Source organism: Mustela erminea, chromosome 3 (assembly GCF_009829155.1).
Source record: "Mustela erminea isolate mMusErm1 chromosome 3, mMusErm1.Pri, whole genome shotgun sequence".
Lineage (NCBI taxonomy): Eukaryota > Metazoa > Chordata > Mammalia > Carnivora > Mustelidae > Mustela > Mustela erminea.
In genome coordinates, this window is record NC_045616.1 from 46,134,581 (window position 1) to 46,156,345 (window position 21,765).

At 34.0% G+C, this 21,765-nt stretch overlaps 1 protein-coding gene across 4 annotated transcripts in view; it reads left to right on the forward strand.

The window, feature by feature from the left end:
* Window positions 1-21,765, forward strand: part of TTC37 (tetratricopeptide repeat domain 37) — an 85,084-nt gene that overhangs the window by 42,846 nt on the left and 20,473 nt on the right. For all 4 annotated transcript variants that reach the window (XM_032335723.1, XM_032335722.1, XM_032335725.1 and 1 more), the window contains 11 exons: window positions 102-176; window positions 809-950; window positions 3,792-3,885; window positions 6,513-6,590; window positions 9,436-9,560; window positions 10,414-10,537; window positions 11,324-11,545; window positions 12,565-12,637; window positions 14,334-14,387; window positions 14,581-14,692; window positions 18,058-18,186. In XM_032335723.1, the coding sequence (XP_032191614.1) occupies window positions 102-176; window positions 809-950; window positions 3,792-3,885; window positions 6,513-6,590; window positions 9,436-9,560; window positions 10,414-10,537; window positions 11,324-11,545; window positions 12,565-12,637; window positions 14,334-14,387; window positions 14,581-14,692; window positions 18,058-18,186 (1,228 nt within the window). The remainder of the gene's footprint in view (window positions 1-101; window positions 177-808; window positions 951-3,791; window positions 3,886-6,512; window positions 6,591-9,435; window positions 9,561-10,413; window positions 10,538-11,323; window positions 11,546-12,564; window positions 12,638-14,333; window positions 14,388-14,580; window positions 14,693-18,057; window positions 18,187-21,765) is intronic.

A 21,765-nucleotide genomic window follows, 5' to 3' on the forward strand; every position in this document is an offset into this window, starting at 1 on the left:
GCTTTTAAGCATAGCTATTATACCTTTGATTCTTCCAAATAGTTTCACTTATGTTATTATTCCTTTTAAACACATTAAGAACCTCTTTTTTCCTTTTATAGGCTCTTATTGCTGAGACAGTTGGAAGTTATGACACTATGGATCTTTTCAGGCACACTACAGAACTCAGTATGCATGTAAGAATTTGACCATTCTTAAGGATTCGTTAATGAATTAAGTATTATGCTTGCTGAGAAAATGAATACAGAGTGGCATCAGATGTTAATAATGGCCATTGTCTCTACTCTTTATTCTGTCTTAGAAACAGATACGCTGTCTTTAAAGAACTTCTCATTTTTGTCTTCTGTTATCTTTCAAAAGCTGATGAAGAAATGACATAGAATTTAATAGATAAAGTAGTCATTCATAATTGAAACCGAGACTCTAGGAAAAACCAACGTGAGATAAGGACTAGACTTGGTTGGCATTTCTTGATTATTTATGAAAGTGTTTTAGAACCCTTTAGATTGGTAATTATTAGTTTCATCTGTAAGAGCGGTGTTGTGAGGAAGGAAATCAGCCCCATTGGGTGACACTGTTCTCTGCACTTTATTTAAATCCCATTTGATTCTTCTACTTAGGGTTGGAGCAAGTAATTTAAATATGCTCTTAGTTGTACTTAATCATAGTGAGTCTTCATTTAGAGACACTTTGGGGTGGACTTAAGACTAAGATGTGATATTTACTGTGTTGAAGTCTACTGTTTTATAATTTTTATTGGTATATTTATTATTCTATGTTTACTTGTTAACTTTGTCTCCTTTTATAGACTGAGGGAGCAATAGGTTATGCGTACTGGGTCTGTACGACACTGCAAGACAAAAGCAACAGAGATACAGAGCTGTACCGGTACAACATTGTTCAGATGAATGCTATTCCAGCAGCACAAGTTGTTTTGAGTAAATACATAGGTAAGGTGTTCAGTATTTGAATAACTATTGAAACAATTCAGTTTTTTAAATTAGTTAATTCTAAATTAAATATTAGTGTTCCTTAAGACATGAATTTGCCCTTTTTTTCTCCCAGTGGCCAAGCAGTCTCCTTTTCAAATTATAGAAATGACTTCTGAAGAGTGATAAAAATTGCTGTTACCTAATGCTTCCAATAAAACTGATTCTCACATTGTAGTGGAAAGCATTTTGGAACCTAATGGGCCTGAGTTGCTGCTGTTCTCTCTCTGCCATTAATTTCTCTGCAGTCTTGGACTGAGTATTTTATTACTTCTCTTAACTTCTATTAGCCTCGTAAAGTAGAGATGAAAATTGCTAGGTGGTAGACATGTGAACATTAAATGTCATAATCTGCTTTAAATTCCAAAACTAGTGGTTTTGTTTTGTTTTGTTTTCCAAAACTAGTGTGTTTAACCTCCTACTTTAACACCTGATTTTTCTTCAAGATACTGGAAAAACACATTTAGGTTTAGGAAAAGGACAGAATGGTGAAGTTTCATTAACCTTCTTTTGTAATAATTTCCTTTCTTCCTGAATAAAACTACTAGTTTTATTTATTACCAGTTTAATCTTGCCATTTGCAGCAACATGAATGGAGCTTCAGTGTATAATACTAAATAAAATAAGTCAAATAGAGACAGAGTCAAATAAGTCAAAAGAAAAAGACTAAAATACCATGTGATTACACTCAAGTGTGGTATTTAAGAAACAGAACAAATGAACAAAGTTAAAAAGCAAGAGGGGGGCGCCTGGGTGGTTCAGTTGGTTAAGCGACTGCCTTCAGCTCAGGTCATGATCCTGGAGTCCTGGGATCGAGTCCCGAATCGGGCTCCCAGGTCTGTGGAGAGTCTGCTTCTCCCTCTGACTTTCTCCCCTCTCATGCTCTCTCTCACTCTCTCTCTCAAATAAATAAAAATCTTAAAAAAAAAAAAAAAAAAAGCAAGGGCGATGACAAACCAAGAACTATAGAGAACAAACTGGTGGTTACTAGAGGGGAGGTGTGGAGAGGGGATGAGTGAGATAAGGAGATTAAGGAGTACACTTGTGATGGTGGCTGGGGGTGGAAAAGGACTAGTACGTGTTAATCTCTACTCTTCCTCTTAGTAGCTATGATGAAACCTTGGGTGTATTGTACAATTGAATTTTAGTTTTCTCATCCATAATCCAAGAATGAAAGTTTCTGTAACTTAGAGTTTAAATGGGATGATTTATACAAAATGTTTTGCAGAGTACTTGGCATAGCCTAGATGCTCAAGAAATGTTAGTTTCACTAGTCTTTTATTTATCCCTTTGACAAATAAAGAAGTGAGAAGTTGAAGCAGGCACAGGGACACTTGCATATTATGAAGAATCAGATAAACTGAAAAGCAGAGGTGAAAATTTCTCATCATAGGTATGAAGAGGATTATAATACTCTTCCTACATTGAGCCTGGGATACTTGAGCAGAAGGCAGTTAGCACTTCAGAGCACTACTTGTTAGGCAATATGCCAAAATGAATGACTAAAGAATATCTAGAGCCTTTGTGAGAGTGTATAGATCAGAAATTTTACTGTGAAGTTTCCGTTAGAATGGATAATGTGTAAAGGATTTATACAGAGACGTAAATCTTAGCTTTCTACAAAATTCAGATACCTAGAACAATGAGCACAGAATTCCTGACAGTTATGAAGATCCCAATTTTTTTTTATCCTATAGTGGTACCATATCACAATATGTGATATTAATATATCATATTTAAATTCAACTCTATGTGACTTTGCCATAAATGAATGAATGAGCAAATGAATAAGAAAGAGAGAAAGGAAGGAAGGAGGAGAAAAGGGTGGGGGAAGCAGAGAGAATGCAGGCAGTCTCTTTGTCTTGCTGACGGTTTTCCTCAGAGTGTGCTTGGAAGGCATGAATCTCTTCTTAGTTTGACTCAGTTTTGGTGTTCCTCTCTCTTGTGACTTAAGGAGTTTTCAAGAATAACTTGACTGTGTGATTTTTCACTTTGTGCTTTAACTTTAGAGTTTACCCATCACATAAATTGTGATTGCACTGCATTTTGTTAAACAATTTGGGGCACCTGGGTGGCTCAGAGGGTTAAGCCTCTGCCTTCAGCTCAGGTCATGATCTCAGGATCCTGGAATCGAGCCCCACATCGGGCTCTCTGCTCAGCAGGGAGCCTGCTTCCCCCTCTCTCTCTCTGCCTGCCTCTCTGCCTGCTTGTGATCTCTCTCTCTGTCAAATAAATAAATAAAATCTTAAAACAAAAACAAAACAAACAATTTAAGGGATTTGAAGGCTTATTTCCCAATACTACTTTTAAGTAAATCAGATGTATTTCTCTGTATGCTAGCACATACATGATGTTTTCTGACATTAAAATTTCAAAATACTGCATTGCAAGTGTCCAAGTCATCCTGGGTTTCTAGTGTACAGTACTGAGTTCATTTTTTTTAACACATAGAAATTGGAACAGAACCATCAAGAAAATGGCAGGAAAGCTTCGTTAGCGAAAGAACTGAATTTCCTTATAAATCTTATGACTAGTGTTAACATGAACTACAATTTCAAATTATTACACTTTGGGGATAAAAATGTTTAGACTTTTAAGTGCAACTAAAAGTTGTAAATAAGTATAAAATACTCAATTTAGAAGTTATAAAATGATTAATATTTTATAGTGAAGATAAATACCAGATTATTCTTAAGAATGCTAGTGATCTTAGGAGGCAGTCTAGCATGTAAGATATTGAAAATTAACATTTTATGGCAACCACCATGCACATGTAAAGAAAATATTTTTTTGGATTTTCAGAAAGAATTCAGAATTATGCTCCAGCTTTCACAATGTTGGGTTACTTAAATGAACATCTACAACTGAAAAAGGAAGCCACAGAGGCATACCAGAGGTAAACTCTATATTTAATTAAAAGCGGTCCTTATTTATTAGTTGGCTTTTTTTCTTAATGTAGTCTCAGTTCATGAAGAAGGTACTAAACAAAAGCTCTGATTCCTTTCGTGATCTCTTATTATCTATTATTATATCTTTGAATGTAAGATGAAAAGATGCAATTTTAAATTTTCAGCTGTATTTGGGTTTCTGTGGCTCAATTCAAGAGAGAGACAGAGAAGGGGAAAAAAAAACAAAAACCAAACTAAAAATCCTCTCAGATTTTGTTTTAGAAAAATCTTTCACTTTAGACTTTGTTTAGCTTTATTAAAAAACACATAGGTGCATTCAGAGAAGAAATGAGAACATTATGATATATTTGTTTGAATTTAAGATCTGTATTTTATTCATTCAATAGCTTTTGAACTGCTTTGTGCCAAGCATTGTCCTTGGCACTGGCAATTTAGCAGTGAAATAAAACAGACACAGGCTCCATTCTCAAGAAGCCCCTGTTCTGATGGTGGGGAGACATGTGATGAGCTAGCTTATCAACATCTGTGATGGTAATAATTGCTAAGAAAGAAAATCAAAAGGGAGTAAAGGGCCAAGGAACATGAAGGCAGGTAGTGAGTTTAAGACAGGTTTAAGCATTTAGAGGTTTCCTAAGGAGGCAGGTGACGCTTGGCATGAATGAAGTGAGGCTTTAAGCCATTTGGTTAAGAGGCGAGAGCATCTAGGCAGAAGGAACAGCAAGAGCAAGCAGTCTGACACAGGCGTGGACATGGCACATTGAAGAAACGAGGACAATATGCTCAGTAAAATGACCAACCAGGAGCATAGGAAATGAAGTCAACTTCAAAGTTTATTCTCTGCAAATGAATTGATTGGTAAATAAGAATATCACTCTTAATATTGTGAGCACTAAGTGAAAAGTTAAAAGTCCTGATTGCACATATCATTGCCGTAAATCTGAAAAATACTTAGAAGAAGCCTGGTCAGATAATAAATAATCGAGGTGCCCAAAATACTTTCCCACGTCCTTTTATGGATCTTTTGGTAGTTCAAAGGAGACATCACTAGGTGGTACTGGAGGCTGTCTAATCAAGGAGGTATTTTTCCAGGTGTATGTGGAGATTTATAAAAAACCACAAGTCTGTTTCTTTCAATGTTACAATAAACCTATCTGTAAATAAACTGTAGAAATATGGTAGAACGCAACAGTGGGCAGGATTTTTAAACAAAGAAAACTAGACAGGTTTACAGCACTTGCTATTTTTTTCTACGTACTGTAATCACAAACACTGTGAATCTAACACTAGTTATACCTTTAACTTAAAATAGCAGCTCCACAGGCAAGTGGATAGGCAGCACTCCTCCTTGACTGCTACTGCTGTTGTTTTTCACTTTAAACAACTGTTTGAAGCTTAAAACCACAAAGTAGGTATAAATCTAACCATTACAGATTTTAATATACTATATAATACTGTCTTTTAGACTGCTTTGGCAAATATTTGCTTTTCATTTAACATCATGCATATTAAAAAGTTTCCTAGGGTATTTATCCCTAGATAATCCTTTTTAAACAGAAAAGAAAAGTGGGGCACCTAGGTGGCTCAGTTGGTTAAGCGACTACCTTTGGCTCGGGTTGTGATCCCAGGGTCCTGGGATCCAGCCCCACATCAGGCTCCTTGCTCAGCAGGAAGCCTGCTTCTCCTTCTCCCTCTCCCTGCTACTCCGCCTGCTTGTGCTCTCTCTCTCTCTGTGTCAAATAAATAAATAAAAATTATTTTCAAAAAAAAGCAGAAAAATAAAAACAAAAATCTTACTAAATATCCAACTCCTGTTAGTTGTTAAGACATTTTTCTGATTGTCCCAAAGGGACTGAACACAAGGAGATAAAAATAAGTTCTTTAGGGGTGCTTGGGTGGCTCAGTGGGTTATAGCCTCTGCCTTTACCTCGGGACATGATCCCAAGGTCCTGCGATCGAGCCTCACATAGGGCTCTCTGCTTAACAGGGAGCCTGCTTCCTCCTCTCTCTCTCTCTCTCTCTGCCTACCTCTCTACCTACTTGTGATCTCTGTCTGTCAAATAAATAAAATCTTTTAAAAGAATAATAAGGCCTTTAGGGACTCCTTATGATTGTTTTCTTTCTTAAGTAAGTATGGCTTAAATATTTTTCTGTATATAATAGGTAAGGGCACATGAAAGCTCTCAAATTTCCTGGCTTCCTAATTCAAACTACTGGTATAAATACTTTTAAGATTGTTTGCTGTATTCTTGAAATAATGTCAAAACTTAAAGTCATGACACCATTGTTTCCCATATTTAGATCAAGTTTTTTTGAATATTTAAAACTCAAGTATGATAATGATTTCACTTAGTAAGACATCACCTTATTAAAATAATTTTCCTGACAGTCTAAAATCTAAATATTAAGTGCTTTTGTTGTAGCAATTTGTTGTGTACAAGTTGTTATGAGAGCATTAAAGAGTTAGAATGAAATGAAGAAAACAAAAATCTGTAGGATTGTCCATTGTCTTCAGGGTTTTTTCCCAAAGAAAAAGTTACAAAATCTCTGTTAGGGAGGAAGAGGAAAAGAATGCTATTATACATAGGTAACTTAAAAAAACCTTGTCCTTTTTAAGGGCAATGTTATTGTTACAGACTGCAGAAGACCAAGATACTTACAATGTTACAGTAAGAAATTATGGAAGATTGTTATGGTAAGTACATTTTTTCCCATTAATTCTGTGACTTTATTAGATTTTTCTGGCAAAAGCTATGGAACTAGTGAGGCAGTGATGAATTTCCAGAGTAGTGGTACATTTATAGATGCGTGGGCTGAAAATCTCCCAAGGATACCTAATTCCCTCAATACTGGGTCTTGATAATAGTTTCCTGTTCCTACATAGATATCTAAGGCCACTGTGCTTTAGTGAGAAGCAGATTTAGAACTGATGGTTGTGGACTGTACAAGAGAACATTTCAAAGAGAGGCACTTGCTGTCTGTTATAATAGAACCCTAGTTAATTGGAAGAGGAATTGGATTTATTCTGATTGGTTTGCTGCTTATACTTACCTGGGGAATGGCCATTGAGGGTCTAGAAACTGTTTAGAAATAGTATAAAAAATTTTTTGTGTATGAGCATTTTGGGATGGAGAGAGAGCCATTTAGCTCTCTTCAGGTTTTCTAAGACTTTTGACTTCAAAAAGAGTTAAAAAAGAAAGAAAGAAGATTAAAACCCAGTTATTTTAGAGGTTAGAATTAAAAACTCAACTATGATCAATGATTTCACTTAGTAAGAGATCACCTGATTAAAGTAATTTTCCTGACAGTCTAAAATCTAAATATTAAGTGCTTTTGTTGTAGCAATTTGTTGTGAACAAGTTGTTATGACAGCATTAAAAAATTAGAATGAAATGAAGAAAACAAAAATCTTTAGGATTTTCCATTATCTTCAGGGTCTGGAGAATAGAAGTATTATGTGGGGAGGGTTTTTGGTTCAACTTAGGGAAGTGTTCCTCAAGCTGAGAACTAACCCCATATGGAATGGTCCAGTTGGAAATACATTGTTAAAATTGTAGTTTGGTATTTTGAGATTAGTGCCTACATCTTTTAAAGAGGTACATAGTAGAGATCTGAGGTAGCCAGTTACTTTCTTTTATAACCATGTAACTAAATCATATTCATGCACAGGAAAATATTACTGTTCTGACTGCTATTCCCTCCTGTATTTTTAAACTGTTGTGGTTAGGAATTGATAATTTTGTCATTTCTAAGGTTTTGTTGTAGCAGAAGATAGGTTGTAAGAAATGACATGGAACAAGTATCTGTTTTTAGTTTGGGTTTCATATAATGTAAATATTATTTATTTATTTATTTGTTTGTTTATTCATTTATTTTTTAGGAAGGGTGTAAGGCAGAGGCAGTGGGAGAAAAAGAGAGTCTTAAGCAGGCTCCATGCTCGGTACAGAGCCTGACATAGGGCTCGATCTCACAACCCTGAGATCATGACAGCCAAAATCAAGATTTGGATGCTTCACCAACTGAGCCACCCAGATGCCCCACCATATAATGTAAATATTTTAGAAAAAAATCTGTATCTTCTACTGAGAGTAGATCATGTCTTTTAAAATTTGTTTTTATTATGAAATATATTAAGCATGCAAAATGCAGTAGGTAGTATACAGCATAATTTAATGATAGTCACTGCTCAAATATAACAGATCTTAAAATTTCCCATTGTCTTCAGGGTTTTTTCCCAAAGGAAAAGTTAAAATAAAATTGAAGCCCCTTGTGCTTTTCCTAGTTCTAGTCTATTCTCTACTAAAGTAATCACATGTTTGAAAATAGTGTTTATTTTTTAAAAAGCTTCTAATATATGTATGTATCCTTGTACAATCTGAGGTAGCTCTCTTTCCTTCACCATAATATTTTTCAAAATTTGAGGTTTTTTGACTTTAAAAACCTTCAATTTTTTTTATTTTTAAAATATTTCAACTTTATGAGACTAATTTTAGAATCAAAGGCTGCCTGTATTTTTAGATCCCACACCCCCCCAGATTAAAAGGATATTCTAAAAAGAGTTCTAATAACATGATAAAATAGAAACAGTTTCTGATTATAGTAATGGATACGAAAAATAAGAATCTCAAGGGCACAGTGCATCCCTGTGCAGGTGATGGCAAATAAATAAGCAAAGCAATTTTTTTTTTGTTATTAAAAAGAATTATAATTTAGGGGCGCCTGGGTGGTTCTTTTGGGAAAGCGTCCTACTCTTGATTCAGCTCAGGTCACTATCTCAGAGTCTTGAGGTTGAGTGCCGTGGAGGGCTCCCCACTGAGTGTGGACCTTGGTCAAGATTCTCTCTCTTGGTCTCTCTCTTTCTCCCTGCTCTCCACTGCGCCCACCCCCAACCCGTGCTGCTCATGTGCCATGCACTCTCTCCAAAAAATAAAATGAAATAAACTTTGAAAAGAAGTATTGTACTTTAGTATCGTATGTAATAATTTTTACTTTTCTTCCTATTAAATACAGAAAAGATAATCTATAGTTTTATTTGTGAAGTTGTTTATCTTTATACTCTCAAAAAAAAAGAAAAAAGGACGGGCAGGTAAACAGTTTATACAGAGGCTAGGTTTGATTTTAATTACGTATTTTATGCTTGTTAAGCTTCTCAGAGATGCTAAAACCATACTTACAGGGTAGTATTCAACCAATATATTAAGCTTAAAGAGTTCTGTATAAAAGTCAACTTGAAATTATTTTTATGCCTTGGGATTTTAGTTCAAGTTTGTTAATAAGAAAGACACATTGTAATTTATCAGAACTAATCATTTTCACATGTAATTTAAAAGAAACAAAGCATGAAATTAAATTTCCCCAGTACATCTTATTTGAAATAAATGATATGCCTTCTATTTTAACATGTCTTTTCTTTAGCTTTAGCACTGATAGACGAAGTATGTGAAGGTAAAAGAAGCTTGGTGTAATAATCTCTCTGTATTCTTATGATACAAGCCAAAATTGTTTTTATTATTAAAAGTAAGTTGTGTTTTGCTTCTTAGTTCCATTGGTGAATATGATAAAGCTATCCAGGCTTTTAAATCAACACCCCTTGAAGAGTTAGAAGACATCATAGGTTTTGCATTGGCTTTATTTATGAAAGGTCTATATAAAGAAAGCAGCAAAGGTGAGTGTGTTGCTTGAAGCTAAAGGACACATCTTACTTTTCCAGGGCTGAGTGGAATTTAATTGCAACAAGATTACATGCAGAAAGATAGAACATTAAAATAGGAGTAGGGGTTGCAATGTTTATTAAAATCCAACTAGGAGTCAGGAATGATATTAGGTACTTTTTATCTGTTCCCTCCTTTAGTATATTATTATGTGAATAGTCCTTATAGCAGTGTTATGAGCTGAGTGTTACCTTAAATTATTTACACAAGGAAACTGAGACCCAAGATCACTTAAAGTAGAGTTAGCATTTGAAAGGAGGTCTTTGCTTAAATGGAAATTTCTGATAAGTAAAGACCTTGACCATTATTGGTAATAGTGTGTTTTGTTTTCTCCAAAAATGCTCATTGAGTACGTTTTCATATATATATATATATATATATATATATATATATACATACACACACACACATTTTCATATGTGTGTGTGTGTGTGCTAGTACTTAACAATTAAGTATCACTGTTAAGTATCTAGCTTGGTGGAGTTACTGGTATGCATGTGGACATTCGTGGTATCTCAGTGGCTGCAGGCCTTCACATCCCTTGAAGACTCCCCTATAGATTCCGAAGATAGAAGTTAGAAGATGCCTCACAATAATCCTAACGATATCCCCAGGATCACCTTGGACCAACTAAACCAAGTTAGATTATCTAAAAATTTTTTCCATCCTCTTGAAAATAAGGAAACAATAAGCTATATTTTTAGTTAGATCTTTAAAAAAATAGAATTAAGAAGGCAGAAATTTCACTGTTTGTCAATCAGGGTTGTGTTTATTTTGTTTTGTTTTGTTTCCAACTCTGTATAATAGCCTATGAGAGGGCCTTGTCTGTTGTTGAATCAGAGCGGGACAAAGCCCATATCTTGACAGCTCTGGCAATCACGGAGTATAAACAAGGAAAAATGGACGTAGCCAAGACATTGCTATTTAAATGGTATGTACAGTTGACATCAGCACTTAACATGACAAGATTAAACACTGGATTAAAAATTGGAACACTGTAAAAGGAGGTTTTTAATGTTGTAGGAACCTTTTGGTGAATAAAAGGGATTGGACTGACCAGATTGTGAACTGATGGTCATACGTGGAACTAGAGATCATGGCTTAATTCTTAGCTCTGGGTCCATCCAGTCCTTCAAAACCATCCTGTACTCTGTGTGTATTATTTATTTGTTTAAAAGAGTAATTGATCACTTGATCTAGTAGAATCTTAAAATTTTAATGAAGGGAGTTCTACTAGCTTAATTTTTGGCCTCTTTGGTCCCCAAAGAGTTTTTTTCGTCTTTATTTTTCAAGTTAACCTGATAAATTTCATTTAAAATTAAAGCTTTAAAAATATATACCAGTATAACTTGTAACTATTTCTATGTTTTTGGAATAAATTAGCAAAATAATAACCTATGGTATCTGTGGTTATTTATATAGTTATCTGGTTAGTTATTTTTCTAAAACCCAGGCCCCCAAAACACTATTTACATTTGTTTCTAAAACTTAGATATAATGAACAGAAAAGAAAGGCCCTTGGAATTTTTAACTGCTTTAGACATTTAGGGAAATTGCCGTCCCCAGAAGCCAAGGAATCTGTTTTATATTTATTTTATAGCTGGGCTTAGTTTGGTAAATCCTTAAGTAAATTGCTTTTTTTAACTAAATGTTAAATATGTTTGAATAGTTACAGACTACTGTACTATAGCTAATAGAGAACTAAAAATTTTTACAGCTCCATCTTAAAGGAACCAACCACAGAAAGCCTTCAAGCCCTTTGTGCTCTTGGATTGACAATGCAGGATGCTACACTTTCAAAAGCGGCACTTAATGAATTGCTGAAGCACATCAAAGAGAAAGACAGTGATTATCCAAAGTGCCTTCTCATTTCAGCGATTTATGCACTGCAAGGCCGCAGTGTGGCAGTGCAGAGACAAGCGTCTAAAGCTGTTCACAGGTAAATGCTGTACTTGTAAACTTGGAGTAATTACACTTGATGGGCTAATCTTTGACATTTGGACTTTACTAAGAATATAAAGTGAGTGAAGCATATATTTTTGTAAACCAGAATGTAGTTTTCTGAAATTGCACTTAGGACCAGGTAGCTGACTATACACATTATTTCATCTATAAAGATTTTTTTAAAAAAATAAGTTGATAAGAAGATAAGAGAACAGAAATTTTGCACTTATTCATTAAGTTTGAATAAGTTTGCTCTTATTCAGTAAGTTAAGGCCTGAAAGTTATTTTAATACAGAAGTCCTTCCTTATTCTCAAGTTAGTGATATGGTCCGTTTGTTATTTGATGCTAATTTGATGGTTTTGGGAATTTTTTGGCCACTCAAACATTCACTAATGTCTTCCAAATTTAGAAAATAGAAAGCACTTATTACTAGCAATAGTGGTTATTTGTTTTATTTTTCAGCAGGAAAGTGTTCTTTTTTTTAAAGATTTATATATTTTGGAGAGAGAGAGAGGGTGTGTGCATGAATGGTGTGGGAGGGGCAGCGGGAGAGAAATTCAGGCAGACTGTGCTGAGTGAGGAGCCCCAGGTGGGGCTTGATCACACGACCCTGAGGTCACAAACAAAACCAAAAGTGAGACACTTGACCAACTGAACCACTCAGGCACCCCAGCAGTAAAGTGTTCTAAATGAAATTTATTTTCCTTTCACAGTTTTCATCTCTGTGTTTTCCTTGAACACAATGTACTAAATTTCCTTAGCTTTTCTTAATTAGATTAGGCTTTGTAATTATCATGTTGCTGATTTTTCCTTATTTTCATAAGGACTCTTGGTGTATCTAGAAGATAACATTTTCTGAAAATTAAAGTACTTCCATTCACACATAGACAATTAATACGAATTTGTTTTAGATGTCTACAAGATTGTACTAAATAAAATGTTGGTTGCTTTTACTTTTCATGGTTTAAAGTGACTCCCATATCTAAGCCTTTTGCTTTTGGTGATCTCTATAGTAACCCCGCTGATCCAGCTCTTTGGTCTCTGTTGTCCCGAGTAGTTGCTCAGTATACTAACCGAAGTGCAAAGGTAAGTAATGTTCTAAATTCTGGCAAAAAGATAAAGTAACTTGTGATATAGTAAGTAATACAGTTTTTAGAATATTAGCATTATCCTTCTGAGAAACAACTAATGCAACAAGGGAGTTCTGTTCTTTCACCAGATTTGCTATTAGTCATTTGTTAAGTAGTACATCGAGTTTCTTTCCTGTACTATTGAACTGTTCTGGGCATTATGAAAGATACAAAGAAGTAGGTGGGCTTTTTTTTTTAATACATACAAATTATGTTAATGGCCATGTGATTAGGTTATGTTTATAATGTTGCCATTTAGGAAGAAATAACTGTTGGGTTTTTTGAATCCCAAAAGATAGTTTTATTTAAAAGCTCTTCAAAGATAAGAAAATAAGAACTAGAACATTGCTAATGTCTAACATCTAAAAATGTGAATCTCAACATGAAGTTATTGATGTTCTGTAAGAAGGATTATGTATTTTAGTTCATAGTAGCCAGATATTTTCGGGGGGTCTATAAAGTATTTTGTTAATTTCTGTGGTTACCATGTCCTTTCATAGTTGCTTAATTAGTGGGTAAACATAATGGTAGTAGCTGATATGTTTTGAACACTTATTACATCTAATAATTCCACTCTCTGAAGTCTGTGCGGGTGTGATTTTATTTGTTATTCCTACCCGTTTTTGCTCATAGTAGTTCAGAAAACCTAAAAGAATATCATTATTAGACACTAGACTGAAGTACTTACTATGTGCCAACCATTATATATATTTTGTCATTTAATCCCAACAACCGCATGAAGTAGCTGCAATTAATGTCCATTTTATAGAGAACACTTGAGACAGAGAATAAATAACTTGTGCAAAAACCAGTTAGTGTTTGTGGTGTTGGAATATCCCAGATCTAACTCTTGAATCCTCCTTCTATTCTGCTGTGTTTTCTGTTTTCTTTTTAATCCGTCTTCTATTTGTTTTATATTGACATATTTTTAAAGGTTATTCTTAGCATTCTTTATATGCTAACTATGATGTGCAAGACATTTCTGATACAATTCCGGTATAAAATTAGGAGAACAGTATACTTCTGAGTTAAAAAGAAATCATTCTCATAATTCACTTTCTTCCACTTTCACTTTCTTTCAGGTAAAATGTCTAACTGAATTTAAAAATTAAGGATTTCAGATTTACTACACGAAAATTATGATGTATATGTTTTTCTCATTTTCAGTTTTGAGTTGACTGTTATTGAAGCCATCATTCGCTTCAAGGTGCTCTGGCTATTCATTTTAGTAGGCACTACAGAAGACTTTAAAATACCATATTTCCGTGGAATAAAACCATGTTAATCCTAAAATAAGTTCTGGGATTCTGATTCTCTTTCTCTTTCAGTCTTTCTTTCACTTTCTTTTATATTGTTAGGAAATATGTACTTGTGTTTGGTATAAGACTGTGTAACTTTTGCACCATTAATGAGTTTTTTAAAAGAGTAGAGTTGAAATGATCATAGTAGAAAAGATTTTTTTAAAAAATACTAAATTTAAAAAAATACTAAACTTGTCTCTTAAAGCAGTAATCATTTGATATTTCAGGAGTTTGGAAGTTATGATGTGATTAGACAGCTTTTCAAATAATTAAATGGAAAAATTTTTATCAGTATTAATTTTTATTTGTGAAAGTTTTTACATTTATCTAAATATTTTTTTTCTATTATAGGGAGGTGCTGTAGCAGGAAATGTGGCTCATATTTTGGACTCAAATCATGGAAAGGTTAGTTTTCTCCAGTACAAAGGAAATGTCCTACTTGTTAAATAATATTATTTATGAAACAGTAAAATAACTTTTCTTCCTAGGTTTAGGAAGTCACATCGTACTTGATAATAGTCCTATTTTTAGTCAATTTGAAAGTCATGAAGCTACAAAGATAATTGGTTAACACTCTTCTTCTTTTTCCCTTTTGCAGAAGGCATTACTGTACACTGCAGTAAATCAATTAGCTATGGGAAGCAGTTCAGCAGAAACTGAAAAAAATATTGCACTAAAGACCATTCAGAAAGCAGCTTTTCTTTCTCCAGGTGAATATAATCCATTTCATTAATTCAGATTCTTCTGGTTTTGCATTTGTGACCTGTAGGTACAAAGTTTGCATTTCTTGAAATAAGGGAATTTTAAGAAAATATTCTAAGCTTTTGCATATTATTTGAGTATCTTGCATTTGACTGCTAATAATTAAGAAATAACCAATTCTTGAAGCAGGCTAAAAGGAATATCTGCATAAAGATACTTTATTACTCTTTATTGAAACTCTGAATTGTGTATTTTCAAGAAGTAATTTTCTTTTGGTTTTCCATCACCTGGTTTAATGAGGTTTCCCTTATAGCTAAATTATTTAATGAACATATTTAGTTATTTAGTTATTGTTATGGGTAGTTAGCTCCTTAAAGAGTGGAGATATGTCTTCTGGGGTAACTGTTGGAATGTCAAGGTGATGACCTCACCTGAGCTAGCTCTTCTTTGTGTCTTTGATCACACTGATCACTGAGCAAGTACCTATGACCACATCAATATACTTCCATTATCATTCCTAGAGGACTGGAATACCCATGAGTGTGTATTTTTATATAATAGTATTTTTAATATGAGATATTGAATTAAATGATTTTTTCCTGCAGAGCACTTCAAACATTTGTTAAGTCAGAAAACTTTTCTTTTGGCTAGGGACTGTTAGGAAACAAATCGTACAAAATAAGTCCAATGTTATCTTCACAATAAATTGTAAAGGCCCTAACTGCAAAACATTTAATAAATCAGAGATTATTTTATAAAACAAGTAGACAGACCAACATCTTATTGTTTATTTTTTGTTTCATTTATGCAATAGAACAACAAAAAAAGACCCTAAACATTTTGATTTGTCTTTGTTACACATTGGATAAGTTTTTGATTTTTAGAGGTTATTTCAATAAAATATTAGATAGAATTACTCTCAAGGATTTTTACCATAGATCTAGAATGATAAAAGATCTGTTAGCTTTTGATTGTGTGAGTGGCATAAACTTTAGAAAGGTGAGATTGCCCAGATCAGGTCTTCTATAATGATCTTCTTCTTTTCCCATATTATCTGGAGAAATACATACTCAAGGAATTAGAGTCGTCATATAAGATGCTTGCAACAGGGATTGAGTAATGAAGATGAGTTCCTATTTGAGACTTGTTTTTGGAGTCCAGTGAAAGTAAATTTAATTGTAGTTATGTGTAGTAGCTATATACCTAATCCTTGTAGATCTTTGTCCTTGTAGAACTTGTAGAACTATATCAAAGTATAGTTTTGATAGATGGTATTCAAAGGAATCTTTTCAGAAATTTAAACAATCCCAAGAATTTAGAATTAAATTAGAAAAATCCAGTTTCTGCTAGGTTAGTGCTTCTGTGATATTAGAAGGTATTTTTAGCAAATTATATTTAAAAAATTTTAGGCTCATAGTATATACATATATTTATATTATCACTTGGTTTCATAAGAAATTTGAGTTGCTGATTACTTATGGAAAAGCTAATGAAAACAATGATTCTTCTGAATTGTGACAGGAGAAATTACAGCCAGCTAATATCCATTTCCTTCCTCCTGAAATTAAAACTATACCTTAAGATCCCTAAAAGGAGTTCTTCACTTAATCTTAGAAATAAGTTAATATTCAGAAATTGAGTCCACTTCATTTGGAATTTGGGGTTTTAGGCCTGATGACACCTGAGCCATCATCTAGTTCACTTGCCTTGTTTTATAGAAAAATGAGTCCCAAAGAGAAAGCTGGCACACATTTAATTAGTTGCATTGTTAAAACTAAAATCTCAGATCTAAGACTTAGTCACTTGTGTTTCATTATACAATAATCAGATCTCATGAATTCTAAGGAATGGTCCCCATTTCCTTATTCTGGAGTTCGATTCTGTCTTTCATTATTTAAAATAAGCTTGTCATTGTTTTGGGTAGAAATTATTTTATAATATGAAGATATGCATTTAATTTTTTAAAAAGATATTTTATCTAAGATTTCTAATGACTCCTGTACTATTAACATAATACTGATCTTCTGTAAGTAAAACAGATAGACATTTCAGACATTTAATAGAGGTATGTACTAGATGGAACAGTTAAATAGGAAAAATGTAAAACTTAAGCTAAAATTTTTGTTTAAATGACTATATTGTTAATTTGCACCCCTGTGGGATTTTAAAATTAGTTGTCTGTTCGTTGTTGTTGTTTGTTTGTTTGTTTTTGAAGATTTCAAAGTAATCTTTGCACCCATTATGGGGCTTAAACTCTCAATCTTGAGATCAAGAGTTGCATGCTCCACTAACTGAACCATCCAGGGACCCCAGGATTATTTGTTTTTTGTATTTGTTTTTTGCCTTTTTTTTTTTTTTTTTTTAGCGTAACAGAACTAAGATACTGACCGTGCAAATACTAACCTACAAAATATGACTTATAAAAGACCAAAAAATAAAAACTCCTGAGTTCTAAATTCTTTTTCACCTTCTTTTTGCAAGTACCTTTTTAAAAAAGAGGCACCTGTATGCATAATCTATATTAGTACTACCTCAGTCTGCTTCTTGCCCCCCTCCCCTGAAGCTGCTGTCAAGGTGTGAAGGAAAGGAAAGATCAAATCAGTGAAGAGCTGTATAATCCTAGAATTGCTTCACTTGGAATGATAAAATAACTTTATGCTTGGCTGTTAGAACATAGGTAAATGGAGTTGTTGTGAGCTTTTCCCTTGGCTCGAACTTTTCTTAAAAACTGAGAAATAGTATTATCTTGCCTTTCTATGATTGAACCTTTAATACAGGGTTTGGATGATGACCATATGTGTCTCTTTGAGACTTGCCCTTGGTGTCCAATGAAAGTAAATATAATTGACTTTTTCACAGTAGCACAGTACTCTAGGCATCTGAGCTAACCAGCCATGGGAGAACTTAATAGAATATTTCTTATTCTCACTGTATTTTGAAAAAAAGGCAGATCTTGAAGGATAGTAATGTATTGTCTGAAAAGAAGTATAAATTAGTTTCCTTTAAGAAAATGGATTTTTTGGGGGGTGCCTGAGTGGCTCAGTGGGTTAAAGCCTCTTCTGCCTTTGTCTCAGGTCATGATCTCAGGGTCCTGGGATCAAGCCCCGCATTGGGCTTTCTGCTCACCAGGCAGCCTGCTTTCTTCTTTCTCTCTCTGCCTGCCTCTTTGCCTAGTTGTGATCTCTGTCTGTCAAATAAATAAATAAATTCTTTTTTAAAAAATACAGAAAATGGATTTTTTTTCTACAGATAGAATTTATTTTTAATTTTAATTTAATTTTTTGGTATCTATAAACTCTTAGTCTCACTTTGGATAATTTTTTAGCAATATGTTGATATTAACAAGACCTCAAACCATATTCTTTATGTTTAGGGGATCCTGCTGTCTGGGCTGGGCTGATGGCAGCCTGTCATGCTGATGATAAACTGGCTCTAGTGAACAATACTCAGCCAAAGAGAATGGATCTGTACTTGGCGCTGTTATCTGCTGTTTCCGCTTCAAGTAAGTTTACAAACACATTTTATACATAATGAATTCAGGCTACAGTACTCAGAAGGATATTGCAAAAAGTAGTGGGCATAATTAGCCCCACACTAAAGGCTGAATGATCTCATCTGACAAAGCTTAAAAACAAGTCTTGAAAAGATGAAATCATGTCCTAGAGGCTGAGCTGCATATAGAACAAAGCTCCAGAACATTACAGGAATACAAAAATGTTCAGAATTCTACAATGTCTCGTATTCAGTTAAAACTTAATACCCATGCAAAGAGATAGAAAAGTACCACCCATAATCAAATAAATCAATCAATAGAAACAGATCCACCATAAGAGACTGTGGACTCTGAGAGACAAACTGAGGGTTTTGGAGGTGGAGGGTGGGGACTGGGGTGAGCCTTGTGGTGGGTATTGTGGAGAGCACATACTGCATGGAGCACTAGGTATGGTGCACAAACAATTAATTTTGGAACACTGAAAACAATAAAAAAAAAAAGAAATAGATCCACACGTGAAACATTAGAAATCTCTTTAAAATGTAATTGACTGTATAAAGCACATATTACAACAATAGCTCAAAGAATAGTAGGAGAAACGGAAATACTCTGTTGTAAGATTTTTATACTGTACGTGAAGATTTTTATACTGTATGTGAAGATTTTTATTACTTAAAGTAGACTGCAGCAGATTAAAGATGAATACTTTAAAATGTAAAATAGATACTAAATAAATAAAGTTATAGCTAATAAGCCACCAAGGTAGATAAAAGGAAATCATAAAAAATAATTCCAAAAAGAGGAAAAGGGAACAAAGACTTTAGATAAGACAGAAGACAAGTAGCACATTAGAGTTAAGCCCAACCATATCTATAGTCAAGTTAAATGGCCTAAACACCTCAGTTGAAAGGCAGAAACTCTCAGATTGAATAAAAGAGCAAGAGCCAACTATATACTGCCTAAAAGAAACATAGACAAAATATAAATTTATATTTAAATGTAAAGACAAAAATAGCCTAAAAAGTAAAAGGTTGGAAAAAGATATACCATGCCAACGCTAATCAAAAGAGGGTTGGAATGGCAGTGCTAAGTTCAGACAAAGTGGATTTCAGAGCGAATGATATTGCCAATGATAAGAAAGGTCATTTCATAATGGAATCAATTCATTGAGAGGACATAACAGTGCTAAGCATTTATGTGCTAAGTAACAGTTTCAAAACACACAAAATCAGCATTGCATTTCACAATAAGATAGGTAGAAAAAAAGATACTTGTGGAAAAATGTATGAACTAAAAACTTACAGAATTGAAAGGAGGGACAGACAGATCCACAATTACATAGTTAGAGAGTCAGTGCTCTTCTTTTGATAATTGACAGAACAATTGAACAAAAAAATCAGTAAAGATATAATAAAGACTTGAACAACACTGTCAACTAAACTGACCTAATTGACATTTATGGAATACTTCTAATAATGGCAGTGTCAAGTGCACACAGAACGTCTACCTACATGTCTTATGGGCCATAAGAAGCTCTAAATAAATTTAAAAGGCTTCAAATCATATGTAGAAAACATCATCTTAATATAATAGAATTCAATTAAAAGGCAGTAACAGAAAAATACCAGGAAAACTCCCAAGTATTTAGAAAGTAAGTAATCCAGTTCAAAGAATAAGCCAGAAAGGAAGTTAGAAAATACTTTGAACTGAATGAGAAGGGAAAAGACATTTCAAAGTTCTGCAGTGCTATTAAAGCACTGCTCCCAGGAAATTTATAGATTAGATGTCTACATTAGAAAATAAGAAAGCCTTCAAGTCAGTGATCTCAGCTTCTCCTTAAGAATTAGAAAAAGGAGGGGGCGCCTGGGTGGCTCAGTGGGTTAAAGCTTCTGCCTTCAGCTCAGGTCATGGTCCCAGGGTTCTGGGATTGAGCCCCACATCGGGCTCTCTGCTCGACGGGGAGCCTGTTTCCTCCTCTCTCTATCTGCCTATCTCCTCTGCCTACTTGTAATCTGTCAAATAAATAAATAAAAATCTTTAAAAAAAAAAAATAGAATGCTTCCCCAGGATTTAATTAAAAAAAAAAAAAAGAATTAGAAAAAGGAGGAAGAATTTATACTCAAAGTAAGCAAAAAAAAAGAAATAATAAATAGTAGCAATCGGTGAATCTAGTAGAAACATAATCAACAAAAGTGAAAACTAGTTCTTTCAATCTCTCTGATACAAGGAATTTGAGAGGCAGTGCAGGGGTAGGGAAGGAAAAAATGAAACAAGATGGGATCAGGAGGGAAACTCTTAATCTCACAAAACTGAGGGCTGTTGGGCGGAGGGGGTTAGGGAGAGGGTAGGTTGGGTTATAGACATTGGGTAGGGTATGTGCTATGGTGAGTGCTGTGAAATGTGTCATCCTGATGATTCGCAGACCTGTACCCTGGGGCTAATAATACATTAAATGTTAATAAAAATAATTTTTTTTTAAAAACTCTTTCTTTTAGAAGGTCAGTAGATTGATAAGCCTCTAGCCAGACATCAGGAATGAAAGTGGGTACATCACTATAGCGATATTTAAAGGCTAATTAGAGGACCTTGTGAACAAGTTTACACCATTAAATTTGGCAATTTGGATGAACTGGACAAATTCCTTAAAAGATACAAATCTCACTTATGAAGAAGTAAATAAACTGAACAGCTCTGTATCTGTTAAAGACACTGAATTTATAGATAAAAATCTTTCCACAAAGAAAACTCCAGGACCAGAAGGCTTCATTGATTAATTCTGCCAAACATTTGAGGAAGAAATAATACCAGTTCTATACAAACCCTTTACCAAAATAGAAAAGTTGGTAGTTCTTCTGTGAGGCCAGCATTACTCTGTCACCAAAACCAGGCAAAGACTTTAACAGGAATACTGTGGAAGGAACTACACATGCAGAAATTTGTAACAAACCATAGCAATTCAAATCCAACAACACATAAAAAAGGTAACAATACATCATAATCGAGTGGGGTTTATCCTAGGAATGTAAAGCCGCTTTACCTGTAGAAATGTAATTTATTATGTTTATAGTTGTGAAGGTGCTAGACAAAGTGTCTATACTTTATGATTCCATTTATGTGAAGTTTTAGAAAATGCAAACTGATCCATTGTGTCTGAAAATAGTGGTTGCCTGGGGATAGACGTAAAAGGAGAGGTATGCTGGGGACAGAAATGATTATAAAGGGGTAGGGCGAAACTCTCCATGTTGATGAGTATGTTCATTATCTTGATTATAGTGATGGTTCATAGTTGTATAGCTTGAATATGTGCAAATGTGTAATTTATTGTATGTCAATTATATCGCAGTAAATATTTAATTTTTTCAATTATTTTTGGTTTTACTATAAAGTGATTTTTTTATGTAAATCACAAGTCTGTAAAGTTTTAACTTCTTCAACCACAAATGCTCCTACCATGAAACTTCTCAGAAACCTGACACCTACTAGGGTAGTCTGTGGTATTCCTGTAAGTTTTAAGTAAAGTTTTAAAAAACTGTAAGTTTTAAAATACTGTCTATGATGATAAGTCTAATTGTAATACTTCTTAGCAAC